At 46.1% G+C, this 21,872-nt stretch overlaps 1 protein-coding gene across 2 annotated transcripts in view; it reads right to left on the bottom strand.

Annotated features, from left to right (window-relative positions):
- Window positions 1-21,872, bottom strand: part of LOC129819551 (dolichyl-diphosphooligosaccharide--protein glycosyltransferase subunit STT3B) — a 90,973-nt gene that overhangs the window by 8,891 nt on the left and 60,210 nt on the right. For both annotated transcript variants that reach the window (XM_055875902.1, XM_055875901.1), the window contains exons 4-10: window positions 18,168-18,233; window positions 12,885-12,984; window positions 11,084-11,182; window positions 5,653-5,799; window positions 4,511-4,559; window positions 4,023-4,177; window positions 3,405-3,616 (exon numbers count right to left, since the gene is read on the bottom strand). In XM_055875902.1, coding sequence (XP_055731877.1) covers window positions 3,405-3,616; window positions 4,023-4,177; window positions 4,511-4,559; window positions 5,653-5,799; window positions 11,084-11,182; window positions 12,885-12,984; window positions 18,168-18,233 — 828 coding nt within the window. The remainder of the gene's footprint in view (window positions 1-3,404; window positions 3,617-4,022; window positions 4,178-4,510; window positions 4,560-5,652; window positions 5,800-11,083; window positions 11,183-12,884; window positions 12,985-18,167; window positions 18,234-21,872) is intronic.

The raw sequence follows: 21,872 nt of genomic DNA, 5'->3' as shown, positions 1-21,872 counted from the left end.
TAGATCCTCTGAGGCTGTTGAGGGATCCAAATTGTGGATTTAAAAGAAAACACAAATCAACGTACAATGACGCCTTTGTTTTAAGCCCTGATTTCTAACCCCTTGATATTATTGTTGGATCTGAATTTAATAGCTAACACTTCGATGGCCATAATAAACAGATATGCCAATAGCGGACAACCTTGTTTTGGTATACCTCAACTGGTATGCTATCCATCCCTGGAGTTTTCCCGGACTTAAAGGCTTTAACTGCGTCAAGAAGTTACTCCTATATAATTTGGCATTCACATGAGTCTTGCAGTACAGCTGTTAATTTTACATTATTAATAGAAAAAAATCCATATAAATAACTTTGGTTAGCGGAAATGGATGAGACTGAAACATATGCTTAAATTACATTGCTTCCATTTTCAAAATATCGTTTGGTGAATCATAAGTGACTCCGTCATTTGTAACAAGTTTCAGTAAATTATTTTTTTGGTAGCATTTATGTTGAAGATGTAAAAAATTATTTGGTGCATTTTTCCCCGTATTCCATCCAGTTTGCTTTATTTTTTATAATATATATATTTACACTTGATCTTAAGATCCTCCATTTCTTTTTGTTTTTCCTCTAACTTATTCAAGCAATTTAGATCAAAGGTTCATATTAACAAAAGAAATAGGACAAATACAGATAGCAATAAAAAGAAAACTACTATTGCTATCTGTATTATTTGTCCTATTTCCTTTGTTAATATGAACTTTTGACCTAAATTGCTTGTTTTAAAGATGAGTATTGAATTGCATAGCCTCTAAAGACACATTTAAGTGTCCCATACAATAAGGGGATCTGCTGTACCTATATCTGAAAAACCCAGTCATAAATTATTCTGTCCCAATTAAAAACAAGTCATCATCCAATAGGCTTTGAAGACATTTCCAATATCCTCTCCCACATGGAAATTCTGTAAGAGTAATGTCTATGCCAATTATTTGATGGTCCGATCACATTCTGTCCCCTATCAACACTTTTTAAACTTTTGGTGCCAGCGAGAATGACATAACAATATCGTCAAGACAAGCTTGATTGAGCCTCCGCCTTGTATGGTGCATTCAAAGTATTCAGATCCCCTGGCTTTTCCACATTTTGTTACATTACAGCCTTATTCTAAAATGGATTACACCCCCCCCCCCCAATCTTCACACAATACCCCACAATGACAAAGCAAAAATAAGTTTAGAAATGTTTGCAAATTAAAATAAAGTTTAATACCTTATTTACATCTGTATTCAGACCCTTTGCAATGAGACTCGAAACTGAGCTCAGATGCATCCTGGTTCCAATGATCATCCTTGAGATGTTTCTACAACTTGGAGTGCACCTGTGGTAAATGTAATTGATTGGACTTGATTTGGAAAAGCACACACCTGTCTATATAAAAGGCCCCACAGTTGACAGTGCATGTCAGAGCAAAAACCAAGCCATGATGACAAATGAATTGTCTGTAGAGCTCCGAGACAGGATTGTGTCGAGGCACAGATCTGGGGAAGGGTACCAAGAAGGTCCCCAAGAACACAGTGGCTTCCATCATTCTGAAATGGAAGAAGTTTGGATCCACCAAGACTCTTCCTAGAGCTGGCCGGGTGGCCAAACAGAGCAATCGGCGGAGAAGGATATTGGTCAGGGTGGTTACCAAGAACCTGATGGTCACTGACAGAGCTCCAGAGTTCCTCTGTGGAGAAGGGAGAACCTTCCAGAAGGACAACCATCTCTGCAACACTCCACCAATCAGGCCTTTATGGTAGAGTGGCCAGACAGAAGCCACTTAGTAAAAGGCATGACAGCCCGCTTGGAGTTTGCCAAAAGGCACCTAAAGGACTCTGACCATGAGAAACATGATTCTCTGGTCTGATGAAACCAAAATTCCAAACCAACTCTTTGGCCTGAATGCCAAGTGTCTGGAGGAAACCTGGCACCATTCCTACGGTGACACATGGTGGTGGCAGGATCATGCTGTGGGGATGTTTTTGAGCGGCAGAGACTGGGAGACTAGTCCGGATCGAGGGAAAGATGAACGGGGCAAAGTACAGAGAAATCCTTGATGAAAACCTGCTCCAGTGCTCAGGACTTAGGTTCACCTTCCAACAGGACAACAAGCCTAAGCACACAGCCAAGACAAGGCAGGAGTAGCTTGGGGACATGTCTCTGAATGTCCTTGAGTGGCCCAGCCAGAGCCCAGACTTGAACCCGATCAAACATCTCTGGAGACCTGAAAATAGCTGTGCAACAACGCTCCCCATTCAATCTGACAGAGCTTGAGGATCTGCAGAGAAGAATGGGAGAAATTCAGGTGTGCCAAGCTTGTAGCATCATTCCCAAGAAGACTCAAGCTGTAATCGCTGCCAAAAGTGCTAAAACAAAGTACTGAGTAAAGGGTCTGAATAAAATGTGATATTTCAGTTTTTATTTTATACAGAAATGTCAAAGCATTCACACCCCTTGACTTTTTTGTAGAAATGTTGAGTCAATAAGTATTCAAGCCTTTATGGCAAGCCTAAATAGGTTCAGGAGTAAAAATGTGCTTAAGTCACGTAATAAGTTGCATGGACTCACTCTGTATGCAATTGTGTTTAACATGATTTTTGAATGACTACCCCATCTCTGTACCTCACACATACAATTGCATTTTGATTAATTTTATCTATATTTCTGCTTTTTCTGAATCCTCTCTTTGGCTGGAAAAATGGCTGCGTTTTTCTCTGACTTGGGTCTGACCTAACATAATCATTTGGTTTGCTTTCGTCGTAAAGCCTTTTTTGAAATCGGACACTGTGGCTGGATTTACAACAAGTGTATCTTTAAAATGGTGTAAAATACATGTATGTTTGAGGAATTTCAATTATGGGATTTCTTTTATTTTTTTGGCGCCCTGCAGTTTCACTGGCTGTACCCTAGAGAGGTTAAGCGGGTGTGAATGATGCTGAATGTGTGTAGACAAAGAGCTCTCCAGTAGGTGTACAAAAACATTCACGGGCCATTTTCTCAAAAGTGGCGTTACAAGTGTATCAACTTCAAAGCAGACCGAATCCAGGTGGTAGGTCAGATATTTAGCCATGGAGCATGTTCTGATTGGCCAGTGAGGGGTCAAGCGTCGACACACCTACAACTTATTTAATCATAAAAACCCAGCCCTTTCATGCCACTGCCAGCAATCACTCTTGGTTGTGAAAATAGCTAAATTATTTCCGACACCCCTGAACGTATAGCGGTACCGCCAGCACTTAGGTTCACCATTGCGTTAGCTTTGTTAAATTAGAGCCCTACTGATCATAAGATAGACAGTGGGAACCTGATCCTTGATCTGCACGTCTACTCTGAGCTGCTTTATGAATAAGGGCCCTGGACTGTGACTCCTACCGACCTTGTCATAGAGATTCCCCGAGCTCCTTTTGTCATCCTCGTCGCTGCTGTCCTCTATGGGAGGGTTCTCCCTCTTCATGTCGTCGCCCAGGTAGTGCTCGAACACGCTGGAAAAGGCTATGGCCGACAGCATGCACACCACCGGCGTCAAGGTCAGCATCAGGCGCACCATCACCCCGGCAAAGTAGACCGCGCTGATGGCATAGAGAGCCACTGGGGGGCGGCAGAGAGGCAGGAAAGCGTTAAAGGCAGGATCATTTATGTCAAAAGTGCATGGTGCACAACTCAGATACCTCAAGGGAGTTTTTTTTCCATCTGAGACAAACTGATTTAGAGCTGGGTGAACAGATGTGCAGTTTCGGGACTAACAATGGCATTAATTGATCAATTAAGTACAAGGGAAAAACAGAAACCAGCTCAAGTGTAGCGTCTCCTGCACTGAAGCTGTGTGAAACTGTTCAGCATTTCCTCCAGTACACCATCTAAGAACAGGTTTGTACAGTATATCAAAAACATGATGTCCTTGCTATAATGCATATTCTTCTCAAATTACCATATCCCCCTCTAAATATTCAAATTCATTCAAATGATGTGTGTGTTTTAACGAGCCCCGGCTTACCGAAGACGCGCTCGTCGTTGACATTCTTGATGCAGAACCAGAGGCCTGCCGGGAAGGTGCAGACCAGGATGTGGAGGTCGAAGAAGAACGACACCCAGGTGGTGGGCTGGTGCTCCGACACCGACGCGATGATGGGGATGTGGATCTTAGCGTAGCTGGAGAGGGTGAGCAGGAGGGAGGGAAAGAGTGACGAGGATAGAAGAGAAACAGCTGGTACTTCAGGAAAGGCGAAGACTCAAGAAACAGCCTCAAAAAGGGAATGTAAAGAGAGCCAAAGCCCTGCGGTCAGCAAACAAACCGATTAATCAATGCTTAATGCAGACACGCTGCAGTTTATGTACAGAATGTAATCTAAGCATGTTTGAAAAGAAAAATACTATTCTGGCATTTCCTTTGAAACTACAGATGGCGTAAGCCCTTTCGCAGACACATTCAATTAAACAAGTGTTTCATCGATAGGAAAGTGAATGAAGGTTAGCAACGCTTACCCGGTGTCCCACAGCGAGTAGAACCGTCCACTCCACGGTGCGATGTAACCTAAATGAACAAACAATGAATAGACAGGACTGGAAACTTGAACACGCAATCATTAGTGGTTATTATGAGGAATTTTTGGCATATGGTTGACACGGGTGTGTATGGGTAGTGTACAGATATAATCCAGGCTGTTTCACACCGGGCCGTGATTGGGAGTCCCATAAAGGCGTGGCACAATTGGCCCAGCGTCGTCAGGGTTTGGCCGGAGTAGGCCGTCATTAAATAAAGGTTAAATAAAAATGACAGAGAGACCCTTTGGTTCAGGGCTTTTCAATTCGGGTCCTCAAGAGCCGAAACGCTTCAGGTTTTCACTGTCGCCCATTCTAACCAGGGACTGATTCCAACCTGGGACAATAGATGAGTGCAATTAACTACGAGGTAGAAACAAAAAAACACTGACCCGTTTTAGCCCCACAGGACAATAACTAAAGAGCCCTGCTTTAGTGGGTCAGGTGTCTGTTCAGTAGTAGGGCATATGTGGGTCGGGACTCGAGAGGAATGTTGAGCAGTGGCGGTTAAGAATATGCATAACTAACATCGTTCTTTAATCTTCTTGGTAAGCACCTCCAGTGTATATCTGGCCTTGTGTTGTAGGTTATTGTCCTGTTGAAAGGGGAATTCATTTTTATCTACCAATAGGTGCTCTTCTCTGTGAGCCATTGGAAAACCTCAGGTCTTTGTTTGAAAATCGCTGCTCGACTGAGGGACCTTCCAGACAATTGTATGTGCGGTGTACAGAAATGAGGTAGCCAACTCAAAAATTATGTTAAAACACTATTATTGCACACAGAGTGAGTACATGCAACTTCTTAAGCAATTTGTACTCCTGAACTTATTTCAGCTTGCCATAACAAAGGGGTTGAATACCTATTACTGATTTGTAAAAAAAAAAAAAAAAAAAAAAGGTAAATAAATAATCTAAAAACATAATTCCACTGACATTATGGGGTATTGTGTGTAGGCCTGTGACCAAAACTCTACATTTTATAAATGTTATATTCAGGCTGTAACACAACAGAATGTGGAAGAAGTCAAGGGGTGTGGATACTTTCTCAAGGCACTGTACGTGTAATGGTAAGGTATAGTGACTCACCTGTGTAGGTGAGATAGATGACGGTGAGGAACACCACCCCAGCAGCTAGCGACACCCCCAGGAAGAAAAGGGTCTGGAACTCCTGCTTGGTGAGCCTGTTCTTCAGGTACTGCAGCAAAGCATATGCCTGGAGCAGCGCAAACACACCTGTGGCAGGACACGCACGCAAATCACAGAATGTTGCCGTATGCACGTTAAAAACAGTAACCTTAAGCTCTCATGCAAGCAGGTTGATATACAAACATGTTGAATCAGAAGGACTATCATTTGATGGTAGTATTACTCTAGATGTGCTACAAACTGACACTGTAATAATACATAACATACTTCCACCTGGCTACCCCTACCACGGCCAACAGCTCTGCACCCCCCGCAGCAACTAGCCCAAGCCCCCCTCATCCAAATCCAGATAGCGGATGTTCTGAAAGAGCTGCATAATCTGGACCCTCTCTTTCTAAAATGATCTGTCGAAATTGTTGCAACCCCTATTACTAGCCTGTTCAACCTCTTTCGTGTTGTCAGATCCCCAAAGATTGGAAAGCTGCCGCGGTCATCCCCCTCTCCAAAGGGGGAGACACTCTAGACCCAAACTGTTATAGACCTATATCCATCCTGGCCTGCCTTTCAAAAATCTTCGAAAGCCAAGCTAATAAACAGATCACCGACCATTTCGAATCCCACCGTACCTTCTCCGGAATCTGGTTTCCGAGCTGGTCATGGGTGCTCCTCAGCCACGTTCAGGGTCCTAAACGATACCATAACCGCCATTGATAAAAGACAGTACTGTGCAGCAGTCTTCATCGACCTGGCCAAGGCTTTCGACTCTGTCAATCACCGCATTCTTATAGGCAGACTCAATAGCCTGGTTCACTACTTCTCAGATAGAGTTCAGTGTGTCAAATCGGAGGGCCTGTTGTCCGAACCTCTGGCAGTCTATGGGGGTGCATCAGGGTTAAATTCTTGGGCGGACTCTTTTGTCTGCATATATCAATGATGTCGCTCTTGCTGCTGGTGATTCTCTGATCCACCTCCACAGACGACACCATTCTGTATACTACTGGCCCTTCTTTGGACACTTAACAAACCTCCAAAGCCATACAACACTCTTTCTGTGGCCTCCAACTGATCTTAAAATGCTAGTAAAACTAAATGCATGTTCTTCAACTGATCGCTGTCCGCACCCGCCCGCCCGACTAGCATCACTACTCTGGACGGTTCTGACTTAGAATATGTGGACAACTACAAATACCTAGGTGACTGGTTAGACTGTAAACTCTCCTTCCAGACTCACATTAAGCATCTCCAATTCTAAATTAAATCTAGAATTGGCTTCCTATTTCGCAACAAAGCCTCCTTCACTCATGCTGCTAAAGATACCCTCGTAAAACTGACTATCCTACAGATCCTGGACTTTGGCGATGTAATTTACAAAATAAGCTCCAACACTCAACTCGGCAAACTGGATGTAGTCTATCACAATGCCATCCGTTTTGTCACCAAAGCCCCATATACGCATACTGCGACCTGTATGCTCTCGTTAGCTGGCCCTCTCTTCATATTCGTCGCCACTGGCTCCAGATCATCTATAAGTCTTTGCTAGGTAAAGTCCCGCCTTATTAACTAAGCTCACTGGTCACCACAGCACCACCCACCCATAACACGTGCTCCAGCAGGTATATTTCACGGGTCATCCCCAAAGCCAACTCCTCCTTTGGCCGCCTTTCCTTCCAGTTCTCTGCTGCCAATGACTGGAACGAATTGCAAAAACCACTGAAGCTGGAGACTTACATTTCCCTCACTAATTTTAAACGTCAGCTGCCAGTGCAGCTTACCGATCACTGCACCTGTACACAACCCATCTGTAAATAGCCCACCCAACTACCTCATCCCCATATTGTTATTGAATTTTGCACCCCAGTATCTCTACTTGCACATCATCTGCACATCTATCACTCCAGTTTTAATGCTAAATTGTAGTTATTTCGCCACTATGGCCTAATTGCCTTACCTCCCTAATCTTACTACATTGGCGCACACTATATATATAGATTTTTCTATTGTGTTATTTGACTGTACGTTTGTTTATCCCATGTGTAACTCTGTCGCACTGTTTTGCCTTATCTTGGCCAGGTCGCAGTTGTAAATGAGAACTTGTTCTCAACTGGCCTAACTGGTTAAATATTATTATTTATTTTTTGAAACATTTGAATAACAGGAACAGTTCAGGCTAAACGGGATCTGTTTTTTCTCTCTTGTGGAACTACTGACTGAACAGAGCCCCGTTTCACTTCCTTTCTTCACGTCCGTCCTCTTAGCAAAACAGAGGAGCACTTCCAAGTTCCGACCCCCCCCCCGGGAGCATTCCAAGGTCATAACTCCTCCAGAACCCAGAGAGCGGGTGACACTAACAACGCCCGTCACTCTGCTGCTGTAGACACGCCGCCAGATGTTACGAGCAGCTGTTGCCCGACACCAAACAAGCCCGTCCTTTGAGAGAGCCTTGGTGCCTTCCTCGAAGCCCATGACGCTGACATGCTGTGCTGCTCTGGTCACCCCCGTAACAAACACCACATCAGAAATCAGACTGAAGCTACATTGGACTAAGAGGAAGCTGAAACGGATGCCGTAGAGCCATGTCATCCTGTTACTAGGGATGTTGACAAATGGACATTCTTAACGTTCAAAACAGAGGGGGGAAAAAGTGGCTCTCCGTTAAAACGATAAGGGAAAAAATCCACATTAATTCACAACGCAGCTGCGCTGCTGACAGCAACGGTTTGGGTCTCACAATGAGTCCCTTTCAGATGGTTAAGCATTGCACCTGTACTACCAATACTGTACCTATATTCCACCTCGCAAAGTTTGCATTTCATCACCTTCTCATTTAACTTTGCAAAGTATTGCCATACAGGACTCTGACCCTTATCTTCCAATTTTCCAACTTGGCGATGACGTAGTGGTGGAGTCGACTCCAAAATAATTGATTCCTCAACCCCTTGCACATAGCTTCTTGGGGTCAATATTCAATTCTGCTCGACAGATTAGTTGCTGTACTGCCGAGAACAAAAACAAACATGCATCTTTCATAGCGAGAGGGGAGGTGTACAGTATAGGCAGGTCGGACACCAGGCAGACAGAGTCAGAACCATGCACTAGGCCTATCTATTGGTAATCCAAAGCTTTATCTCGTAATTGGAATGCTGTATCTATCTTGCAATATATTGGCTTGCAATGTCTCGCAATTTCAGTAAAGCAGGGCCTATCAATGAATAGGCTAGGATATTCTACACGCAACAGACCGAAGACTGAACACACACACTCGCATCATTAGAGAAGAGAAAGACCAGGCAAGTCAGTGCAAGGGAGAGAGGGGAGGGGGCAGGCAGAAAGAACCGTAATCTCTCTCGCAATGTCTCGTCTTTCCTGCCATGCAAACTCACCAAATTAACATTGTCTGCCTCTTTCTCTCAGGTTTTATTTAAATTACACAACTTTACCCAGGCCATTATAGCCTATTGTCTAGTTACATTATTTGCCGTGTTATAGTCAGTTTTCATTTTAACGTTTAAAATGCTCACACCCCTAGCTGTTCCTACCCTCCAGAATAAAGGAATGCCACCTAAATGTTATCTGGGAGTAGCTGGGACCGTTGGCGAGACAGGAACACTTACGTTGCATCAACGAAATAGTAAAGGCACTGCCCATACAAGAGAACACAACTGCTTGGTCATGGTCCAAGGTCTCGGTTGAAAAATACACTGCTCAAAAAAATAAAGGGAACACTTAAACAACACAATGTAACTCCAAGTCAATCACACTTCTGTGAAATCAAACTGTCCACTTAGGGAGCAACACTGATTGACAATAAATTTCACATGCTGTTGTGCAAATGGAATCGACAAAAGGTGGAAATTATAGGCAATTAGTAAGACACCCTCAAAAAAGGAATGGTTCTGCAGGTGGTGACCACACACCACTTCTCAGTTCCTATGCTTCCTGGCTGATGTTTGTCACTTTTGAATGCTGGCGGTGCTTCCACTCTAGTGGTAGCATGAGACGGAGTCTACAACCCACACAAGTGGCTCAGGTAGTGCAGTTCATCCAGGATGGCACATCAATGCGAGCTGTGGCAAAAAGGTTTGTTGTGTCTATCAGCGTAGTGTCCAGAGCATGGAGGCGCTACCAGGAGACAGGCCAGTACATCAGGAGACGTGGAGGAGGCCGTAGGAGGGCAACAACCCAGCAGCAGGACCGCTACCTCCGCCTTTGTGCAAGGAGGTGCACTGCCAGAGCCCTGCAAAATGACCTCCAGCAGGCCACAAATGTGCATGTGTCTGCTCAAACGGTCAGAAACAGACTCCATGAGGGTGGTATGAGGGCCCGACGTCCACAGGTGGGAGTTGTGCTTACAGCCCAACACCGTGCAGGACTTTTGGCATTTGCCAGAGAACACCAAGATTAGCAAATTCGCCACTGGCGCCCTGTGCTCTTCACAGATGAAAGCAGGTTCACACTGAGCACATGAGCACGTGACAGACGTGACAGAGTCTGGAGACGCCGTGGAGAACATTCTGCTGCCTGCAACATCCTCCAGCATGACCTGTTTGGCGATGGGTCAGTCATGGTGTGGGGTGGCATTTCTTTGTGGGGCCGCACAGCCCTCCATGTGCTCGCCAGAGGTAGCCTGACTGCCATTAGGTACCGAGATGAGATCCTCAGACCCCTTGTGAGACCATATGCTGACACATGCACATTTGTGGCCTGCTGGAGGTCATTTTGCAGGGCTCTGACAGTGTACCTCCTTGCACAAAGGCGGAGGGAGCGGTCCTGCTGCTGGGTTGTTGCCCTCCTACGGCCTCCTCCACGTCTCCTGATATACTGGCCTATCTCCTGGTAGCGCCTCCATGCTCTGGACACTACGCTGACAGACACAACAAACCTTTTTGCCACAGCTCGCATTGATGTGCCATCCTGGATGAACTGCACTACCTGAGCCACTTGTGTGGGTTGTAGACTCCGTTTCATGCTACCACTAGAGTGAAAGCACCGCCAGCATTCAAAAGTGACCAAAACATCAGCCAGGAAGCATAGGAACTGAGAAGTGGTGTGTGGTCACCACCTGCAGAACCATTCCTTTTTTGGGGGTGTCTTACTAATTGCCTATAATTTCCACCTTTTGTCTATTACATTTGCACAACAGCATGTGAAATTTATTGTCAATCAGTGTTGCTTCCTAAGTGGACAGTTTGATTTCACAGAAGTGTGATTGACTTGGAGTTACATTGTGTTGTTTAAGTGTTCCCTTTATTTTTTTGAGCAGTGTAGATTCTCAACGAGACATACCTGGTGATATGAAAAAGCGGCGTGTGTCTAATGGCGAGTCGTTTTGTGCGCTCAGGAGACCAAAAAAAAAAAAAGTGGTGAGGCTTACCTGCTGCCGCCGTGTGCTCGCTGGTTCTGATTGGCTGGAAGCCCACAAAGGGGATCTGCATGGATAGCACCAGGCCCACAATGTAGAAAGTGCTGTAAGCTGAGGGAGAAAGAGAGAAACAGACAAAGAAAAGGGATCGAGCGAGAGATGAGATCAAACAAAAAAAGGTCAAACGCAGATACTGTTCTATTCAATACCCACTATCACGTCAGTTAGAGGTATTTCTTGTGAACTGATTTTCTCAATGCAACTCCTGAGTGGGCGTAAATACAATAACGTCTTATCTGGAGTAATTTACATAGACGTGGGAAAAGAAAAGTGCAGCGGGGGGGGCCTAACATGAGCCGGCAGTAGAACTCCCACCTTTGTAGCTAAGGGGGTCGGGGGGGGGGGGGGGGGGGCTGATTCTAAGTAGTGTGCCCTAATTAAGATTTTATACTTTCCTGAACACTGGAGCTTTTTGAAGTGGCTGTGACTAGCCCTGAGCATGCCCGACTATGATTCATTATCGCCCGTTGACTGATGGAGCTAAGTAATGAACTGTGTGAAACAGAACTGCATTTTTGGTCAAGAGGGACTCTCATTGTGGCAAGCTCCGATGCCAAAGACACAACTCGTTTTTAGAAGAGCTTTCTCTCTTGTAAATGAAGGAGGAAGGTTAAAACTAGATCAGAACGAGATGGTTATGAAGCACTTTAAGGAGCAAGACCTTGCACAAGATGGATGCTCGAATAACTATGCAAAGCCCTCTTCTATTAAAAAGGGTGCTTGAGGTTGACAGCCTCTGCGTTCCAAGCCATAAATGTCTCACAACAATGCATAGATAGTCTGCGTTAACAAATGGTTATTGTCGAAGGGTGGAATCCCTTGTTGGGGAAAATGCAGAGATTGAGTACAGCGGGGGTCGAAGCCCTCTTTAAATAGGGTCGTCATTTATTTTCACATCACCCAAGAATGGGGTACGGTTTACTGTGAGTAATACGGACAATCAAGACTAACTGATGCTAGCCCATTTATCTTGACCCAGCTGTTCCTTCAGCTCAGCTAAATATGTACTGCTTACGATGCTGCAGCATTTCTGCAATGTTCAGTCTCGCAGTCAAATTCAGGTTATTTAACCCCCCCCCAAAAAAATTCTGTTTGCAGTCGCATTCAAAAGAGCAAACCGGTGTTAGTGGTTCGAGGAAAACAGGTGCGTCACATCTCTTTAGCCGATAGAGAAGGTTTGCGGTCACGTTCATGGGTTGCATGTTCCGTCACAATATTGTTTTAAACGTTATTTTTGGACTGTTGCCCGACTGAGCATTCTGAGCATCGTCAATGAGCGCTGATGAAGATTATCAAAAGTCTAGTGGCTGGAAATACAATGACATTCAAAGGGAGGCAAATACGTAGTAGGAAAACTTTTTGTCATCATTTTGATGTCGCTAGATTGACTTTTAGATGCAGTATAACATTAGCTAAGATTGAGGGAAGGACACCGGATTTTAGCTAGCTACCGTTAGCATTGCTAGGTATTTTTGACGAACTTTACTAGCTAATGACAACATTGCTATCTGCCTAAAGGAAATTTGACGACATGATAAAGCTGGCAAAGCTCTTTCCTACTAAACTTTTGACGACTTTAGCAATGTCATCGTATTTCCAGGCACTATAGTGTAGTTTAGACTAAACAGTAGTTAGTGGTGCCCTAAAGTCGTGATAAGCTAAGGCTTAAGAACGTTCATAACGATGGCATGACGCGACCGAGTGACAACCTATGAAGAGGGGGTTGAGGTCAGATGTCGCTGTGGTCACTCACCGATATAGACCCTCTTGCTGTAGCGCTGCATGAGCAGCAGCACAAACACATGCAGCGGGATCAGGTTGATGATGAAGACGTATCCTCCCCATGCTGACACCTGCAACACAAAACAGTAAACCACAGACACCTGCAACAGTAATACATGGAAATTTGCAGTGGCACCATATAAAACCAATTCAATCATATTTAACACTATGACTGAAAGTAAAAAGGCTTCAACTTTAAAAGCGCCATGAAATTATGCAGCAACAATGTCAGAGAGACGCAGTGTGAAATGAGAGGGGCTTATAAAACACTCTACAAAAACGTCAGCTGCAGTACTTCAAACGGCGCCATTGAAAATCACACTGTGTAGGGGGTACAGAGCACAGACGCCGAGGGACAGTAGTAAAATGTTTCATCCTCAGTTGAGGACAGCCTTTTGGGATGAAAGCTCAAACTGACACAAACCTGCTTAGCCACGCAATCACACACTGCATTCACAAGTCACTCATCGATGGTTAAAAATACGTTTTTTTTTTTAATTACCCCAATTACAAAAAACAGAAGAGAGTCACCCTAGAAGGTGATGAATCGCCTCAAGTTCCTTCTGGAGTGGTTAAATGTAATTACCTTTTCACAGCCATTTGTATCTTTAGCTTTAGATGGTAAGAGCTAATTAGGTACAGCTGAACCGTAACTTGGACGATTTTTTTTTTTTTTTTTTTGACACAGCAGTTCTGTGAGAGATGAGGTTTCTAATTGAAAACAACACCGACCCAGAGGAAGGGGGGGGGGGGGGGGGTGAGGAGAGGAGAAAGTGAGGCTAGTGTCTCGCTCGGAGGGTCACATCCCGCAGCCTCCGGAACGTAATTTGACTAAACACCTCGCAAATCTACTGCTAATGACCTCGCCGTTGTGTGTATGAGAGAAACCTTTCCTGCATTACACCCACCCACCCCCATGGTTTTGAGGGTCAAATAAGCAGGCAGAAATCTTCTGGAGGCTGAGATTCTTTGAGGAGAGTACAGTCCAAAACCCAACCACCTAGCACAAAATACATTGATTACCACCAAAAAAAAGTCTGCTAAGAGACAGTGAGGTAGCTGAAAGAGATGGTGCGCACACAATCAATATGCCTGTAAGAGTAAACAATATAGTTAACGATATAGCGCAGTCCTAAATTAAGAAACGAACAAAACCAATGTTTTTTATTGAAAAACTGATCACACTTCCCTTGAGAAAAACCTCAATCGAAACAATGTTTTTCCTGGTTAGGCTGCTAGGATATAGTCAAGCAAATATCCTTCCGGCAATAATAACTTTCAGGAACTTTATAAGCTGGAGATAATGTAGTTAGTAGATTCCCTGATCATCCCTCATGATATCATTTGGGGGTATTGAAACATCCTAGTGACATCCCTGTAAGGCTTTCATGCAATGTTGTGACAGTAGTTCTATGAGAAGAGCACTTGTCCTTGGAGAAGCTTCCCTTACAATATAATGAAATAAGAAATCCTGCTATGCCCTCCAACGAACCATCAAAGCGTCAATACAGGACTAAGATCGAATCGTACTACACCAGCTCCGACGCTAGTCAGATATGGCAGGGCTTGCAAACTATTACAGACTACAAAGGGAAACACAGCCTCCAGCTGCCCAGTGACACGAGCCTACCAGACGAGCTAAATTACTTCTATACTCACGTTGAGGCAAGTAACACTGAAACATGCATGAGAGCATCAGCTGTTCCAGACAACTGTGTGATCACGCTCTCCGTAGCTGATGTAAGACCTTTAAACAGGTCAACATTCACAAGGCCGCAGGGCCAGACAGATTACGAGGCATGCGCTGACCAACTGGCAAGTGTCTTCACTGACATTTTCAACCTCTCTGAGTCTGTAATACCAACATGTTTCAAGCACACCCCCATAGTCCCAGGCCCAAGAACACCAAGGCAACCTGCCTAAATGACTACCGACCCGTAACACTCACGTCTGTAGCCATGAAGTACTTTGAAAGGTCGGTCATGGCCCACATCGTCACCATTATCCCAGAAACCACTCCAATTTGCATACCGCCCCAGATGATGCAATCTATTGCACTCCACACTGCCCTTTCTCACCTGGACAAAAGGAACATCTATGTGAGAATTGACTACTGCTTAGCGTACACCATAGTGCCCTCAATGCTCATCACTAAGCTTAGGACCCTGGGACTAAACACCTCCGTTTCCAACTGGATCCTGGACTTCGACGGGCCACCCCCAGGTGATACAGGTAGGTAACAACACATCCGACGATGCTGATCCTCAACACGGGGGGCCCTCACGGGTGCGTGCTCAGTCCACTCCTGTACTCCCTGTTCACTCATGACTGTGTGGCCAGGCACGACTCCGACACCATCATTAAGTTTGCTGATGACAACAGTGGTAGGCCTGATCACCGACAACGTTGAGACAGCCTATAGGGATGTGGTCAGAGACCTGGCCGTGTGGTGCCAGGACAACAACCTCTCCCTCAACGTGATCAAGACAAAGGAGATGATTGTGGACTACAGGAAAAGGAGGACAGAGCACACCCCCATTCTTATCGGTAGGGCTGTAGCGGCTCATCACCAACAAACTATCATGGTCCAAGCACAATAAGACAGTCATGAAGAGGGCACGACAAAACCTATTCCCCGTCAGGAGACTGAAAAGATTTTGCATGGGTCCTAAGAGGTCTACAGCTGCACCATCGAGAGCATCCTGACTGGTTGCATCACTGCCTGGTATGGCAACTGCTCGGCCTACGACTGCAAGGCACTACATCACTGGGGACAAGCTTCCTGACATCCAGGACCTCTATACCAGGTGGTGTCAGAGGAAGGCCCTAAAAATTGTCAAAGCCTCCAGCCACCCTAGTCACAGACTCATCTCTCTGCTACCGCACGGCAAGTGGTACCGGAGCGCCAAGTCTAGGTACAAAAGGCTTCAACAGCTTCTACGCCCAAGCCATAAGACTGCTCAACAGCTAATCAAATGGCTACCCAGACTATTTGCATTGCCCCCTTCCCCCCTCGTTTACACTGCTGCTATTCTCTGTTTATTATCTGTGCATAGTAACTTCAACTCCACCTACATGTACATATTACCTCGACTAACCGGTGCCCCCGCACATTGACTCTGTACCGGTACCTCCTGTATATAGCGTCGCTATTGTTATTTTACTGCTGCTCTTTAATTATTATTTTTTTATTTATTATTATTTTAACTTCTCTATTTTTCACTTACCACGTATTTTCCTTAACTGCATGTTAAGTATGTAAGTATGCATTTCACTTTAAGGTCTACACCGGTTGTATTAAAATTAGATTTGAATGAGGAAGAACTGTTTCTGTAGGTTACAATACACGCAGGGGGAAGGGCTGTTACACTATGTTAGGGCGTCCTATGGGCCCAATGCTAACCTGTTAGTGTGTGCACCTCAAGCTAGCATGTGACCCTAATCGACAGGTCTTATTGCAGTCATAATGGGGTCAGCAAAGAACCAGACACCGTTAGAGCCTAGCCTTAAGCCATTATCTTTACCCACACTCCACTACTTATCTGACCACCCAGGGGCCACTATGAAGAAGCACAGGGAGACGGAGGGTATTGTAGTGGTAAACGGGAGGGTAGGGGTCTTGCTATGGGGCTAGATTGGCTCAGAAGGGGGCTGAAGAGGCTCAGGCACCTCTGTGGGGGGGTAGGATGCTGGAAACAGAATAACCGGATATGCTGTTGGGTCCCCAACGGGGGTATGAGACAGCATTAGTGGAGTAGATAAACTGGGGCTGTGGGAGAAAGTTGTTTTGATGAAAGTCAGGTGGGGTCTGGGGAGGTAGGCCAAAACACTGCAGCGCTGCAAAGCTCTGGATCGATTTGTCCACTGTAAAGAGGGGCCTCAAGAGTTGTGATTATTGCTTGACTTCTAATAATAACCTCCAGAACGCAGCACATCTTACAAACAATCACCTGAAGAGCTGAGATGTGCTGCTGAGAACGCCTCATAAATACTTTATGAGGAGAAGAACTCGAGGGCTGCTGTCAAGGTAGGAGTGAGCCGTCACAGGAACTTTGGGAACACAAGATCTCTCCCAGGAGACAGATCGACTGTCACGCATCTCACAGTAGTAGTTTTTGCAGTTCTTGTCCATCGTGACATCTCAACTGAGCTTCTCCTCTCCCTCCCCCGGGCTGATTAGGACAGAGCTGAGCCCGGAATCTCTCGCTGGCCATCGCAGATGTGTCATCTTCGATTAAGCCTCATTGGTGAGCATCCTTAAATCAACAGCGGGATGGGAAGAAGAGGGGGAAGGGTAGATATTGCAGCATGGCGGGCTGCACCGGCAAGCCCCTCCCACTAGAGGGTCGTGAGAGAGTGACAAGGGAGACACAGGCTTGTCGTGTTGCAAACAAACCCTGCAACAGGAGAGGCATCAGTCAGACATCAGACCACAGGGTGCTGGTGGGAGGATGGGTAGAGCGGCGTTGTGACTAGAGGGAGTACAGCTATGACCGAAAGTGACTTTTTGTAGCAAGTTAGGAGAGCATCTTTAGTTAGGAGAGCATTTTTGCTAACCGTAACCCTAACGCTTCTCCGGACCTAATTATAGAAACCTTCTGCGTATGCTCCGCTAACCTGCTATGAAAAAGTCAATTCCGATCGAAGCTGTACTCCCTCTAGTCAAAATCATAGAGCGGGGGAAGCCAAAATATTATCACACTCCAGATCTCTGGAGGCGTATGAGTGAGACACGCAGAATGAAGGGCTTATAAAAATTGCAGTGGTGTCTCAGTGGAAAATCTCCCTGCTCTTCAAATGTGGTCATTAGAGGCTTTCCCCTTCTCTCTTCCTGCAGTAGCTTGGATCCTGAGAAATCGACGGGAGCTGGATCTCGCCAATGCGTTTCATTTGACATCTGTCTCTTCCCGGGCTGAGGGGAGATTTAACTGAAGAAGCAGGAGATCTTTGCAGATGCTCAAAATCACCAATTGTACACAGAGAGCGCTCTGGGAGGCAGTCGGCACTGTTCATCTTTTATCTTATCGCTCCATCGACCCCCTGACAGGTCGGGGGATTCATAAATAATGTTTAACGCGTCCGGTACAGACTACTTTTTCACGCCACTTTTGACACCGACGATCGCTCTCAACTACCCATGGGGCTATCTTAATGTAATCGTGGCTTCCAATTCCCAGAGATGGAATGCTACGTCGGTGGAAATCAATGACAGTGTTTTCTGTGCGTTTCCGGCCAATAACTCTTTGACACTCACCATGTAGAAGTAGGAGAGGCAGCAGCCAATGGACCAGAACACCGAACCGGTCTTTATTGACTTCACCTGTGAGGGGGGAGAACAGACACAAAGGGTTAAGGTCTAGTAAACGTGTTCCGTCATTCGGTCAAACATGTCATCCAGGACAACAACGTTAATAGCCCTTTCTAACTCCCACAGTATGCTCTAACAGCCTACATTCCCTTGATGGAACAGTGGGAAAAGGGTGCTAGTGAAACACCATATAACACCGGTGAAACCAGAACAGGCGCCAAACCCAGATTAGTCTGTCGGCCTGCCTAATGGTGAAGCGTGATTCATCACTCCGGGGAGAACGCATTTCCACTGCTCCAGAGTCCAATTGCGGCGAGCTTTACACCACTCCAGCCGACGCTTGGCATAGCGCATGGTGATCTTAGGCTTGTGTGTGTCGGCATGGAAACCCATTTCATGTGCTGACGTTGCTTCCGGGGGCAGTTTGGAACTCCGCGATGAGAGTTGCAACCGAGGACAGATGATTTTTTACGCACTACAGCGGTCCTGTTCTGGGAGCTTGTGTGGCCTACCACTTCACGGCCGAGCCGTTCTTGCTTTGATGAACTGACTCGTTGCCAAGGTGGCACCCTATGACAATGCCACGTTGAAAGTCACAGCTCTTCAGTAAGGCCATTCTACAGCCGATGTTTGTCTATGGAGATTACATGGCGGTGTGCTCGATTTTATACAACTATCAGCAACGAGTGTGGCTGAAATAGCCGAATCCACTCATTTGAAGGGGTGTCCACATACTTTTGTATATATAGTGTATGTACATAAAAGCAGGGTAAAGTGACTGGGCATCAGGATAGATAAGAGTAAAATGAAGAACAGAGTAGCAGCAGCATATGATGTGTGAAAGTCTGTGACGTCTGTATGCATGTTGTGCGCGCACGTGGGTTTTCGTGTAGTGTGTATAGAGTCAGTGCAAGAGTGTCAATGCAGATAATTAAATGGTTACCCGGACTAATTAATTAGCAGTCTTATGGCTCGGGAGGTGAAGCCGTCTCAGAGCCGGTTGGTCCGAGATTCGATGTTCCAGTACCGTTTGCCGGACAGCAGCAGAGTGAACAGTCTATGGCTTGGGTGGTTGAAGACTTTGGAAATTTTAGGGCGGTGCATTTGCCATAACAAGCAGTGATGCAGCCAGTCAAATTGCTCTCGATGGTGCAGCTGTAGAACATTGAGGATCCGAGGGCCCATGCCAAATCTTTTCAGCCCCCCTCGGGAATCTCTTGACCTGCTTCCCTACAGCCCTGTAGATACGGATGGGGGCATGCGCTCCCTTTTTCCGGTAGTCCACAATCAGCTCATTGGTCTTACTGATGTTGAGGGAGAGGCTGTTATCCTGGCACCACACTGCCAAGTCTGACCACCTCCCTGTGAAGTGCAATTGACATTGCGTCATCTGTGGATCTGTCGGGGCGACATGCGCATTGGAGTGGTTCTAGGGTGTCTGGGATGATGGTGTTGATATGTCATGACCAGCCTTTCAAAGCAATTCATAATTACAGATGTGAGTGCTACTGGGGATGATAAGACAATGATGAAGGTTCCTCGGGAATCTTGGTAACAGGGACAATAGTGGCCAGCTTGAACAATGTTGGTATTACAGACTGGGACAAGGAGAGACTGAAAATGTCTGAAGACACTTGCAAGCTGGTCTGCACATGCTATGAAAACGCGCCCTGGTGGGCGTCTGGCCCAGCGGCCTTGCTAGTGTTAAGTGAGGGCTGCCTGGCATATTAGTATGCTCCTAACACTAGCTGGAACTGCCGGTTACCTGGTCTCACCCCACAGCCTGAGTCAACACATTAAAAAGGGACCATGTCTGAAAGACTACTGGGCGAAAGTGACGGCAGGGGAGCAGGACAGGCAGCGGCGGGAGCACAGACTGTTTTATCCAACGACGTCTGCGGTACACATCAGTCACGCTTCACCTGATCTGCTGATGAGGATTGATTAGCGGTGGAAAGCAGGCCTGGTCCGAATATCCACTAGAGCCTCAGTCGTGCAGCGTAAACCATCTATCCTCCCACCTATTTCAAATCCAACCCTAAATGGTCTCCACGTCCAACCCTAAATGGTCTCCACGTTCCCCACCGATGAGGCCTCACCAAAGCGGCGCTATCTGGTTTTGACACGGGTGAAACTACAGAATTCCTCACAGGTAATACTGGAGGGAGCTGACAAAGATGTAGGTCACTGCAGAACACCGGAAGCCTATAGCTTTCCCTGTGCCACAGACAATTAACAGGGAGCTAGCCTACAATCTACCAGGGCTGGAGACTACTATGCAGAGAATGTGCACGGTCATGTTGAAATAAGTCCCCCCCCCCCCCCCCCCCCACAGCAATACGAGCAGGGCTAATTAAATGTGAGCCTAGAGAAACTGGGGAATTAGCGGGACAACAATGGAAGCACGGTGGAGAGGAGGGGTAGCGGGGAGTGCTAGTGTTAAGGGGCAGCTCTCTGGGGTGCGAGAGGATTCAATTATAGATTAGGGAGGGGATGAGGTGGGGGCCGACCCAGGCAGATTAAGCGGCTCGAGTTGAATGGGTTATTAGCAGATAAAATGAAGGAGACGGATAATGAAGATTGGGGAGAAGAAGCCTGGGAGAGGTTCCCGTTTTAGCATTTGAGGGAAGGGCTGGAGAATGAGAGAGAAAGAGAGCAGAAGAGGGGGAAAGCGCCGAGACAAACGTGGGTAAATGAGACTGATAATGAAAAGCAGTGACGCATGGCCGGGATAATTGTTTTTCCAGGGCTCTCGCCAAACTGGAAAAACCACGTGTGCAAGTTTATAATTTTTTTCCAACCGATGGTTCCGCTACACTGATGACACGCCACTTAAAGATGCGACGATAAGCAATGGCCACCCGTGTCACCTGGAACACGCATTGTCTGCATTCCAAATCATGGCACACTAATCCCAATATAGTGCACTACTTTTGCCCACGGCCCATAAGGCGCACTATATAGTAAGTAAGATGCCATTTGGGCCACGCTCGTTGTTTTGGTTCATTCTAAGACATGGTCTATGTGGAATGACAATGAAAAGTTCCTATGAAGCTGCAACAGCTGCTCCTCTGACAAAACCAAATATTGAAATGATACGTATCAAATCATTGTGCAACGATCATGACAGAGAAGGCGGCTTACCACAATCGGAGAACGTCCCTGGTAGCGTTTTAGCGGCACTCGAGTAAACGTAACATGCACTGCGTCGAGCAAATTATACGTTGGCCGTCTGCATTTCATGTCACAACAGTGGTGGAGAGCAGATCGCGGATCCCCCTGGGTCTGGAGCCAGCCACTGACTCTGACATTCACTCATAGCGTGGGAGGTTCTGCGACACTCTGGGCGAGAGGTTAAACACTTCCACAACTCCGGCAGCTCCAGGGTGTGCGCGTGTGTGGCTAGTTGATGAAAGCAGAGGCTCGTCGAACCGAGCGTCGTTATCAGCTCAGTCACACTCGCCCGAGTTAACATGACACAGAGCACTCCATAGTGCTGATATGGGTCTTCAAGCTACGGAAGCAACCGCTGAAGGCGTCTCAAGCCCCCGCAGTAGTTCGATATGTTCGTACTTAACGGGTCAAGTGTCGAGTTGAACGACGTCCACTGACTGATAGATTGAAAGAGAAACAAGTTCAGGCACAATGACT

The sequence above is a fragment of the Salvelinus fontinalis genome, chromosome 22 (genome assembly GCF_029448725.1).
Source record: "Salvelinus fontinalis isolate EN_2023a chromosome 22, ASM2944872v1, whole genome shotgun sequence".
Taxonomy (NCBI): Eukaryota; Metazoa; Chordata; class Actinopteri; order Salmoniformes; family Salmonidae; genus Salvelinus; species Salvelinus fontinalis.
Note: the sequence above shows the minus strand (reverse complement) of the source record. Positions and strands in the feature narration are given on the sequence as shown.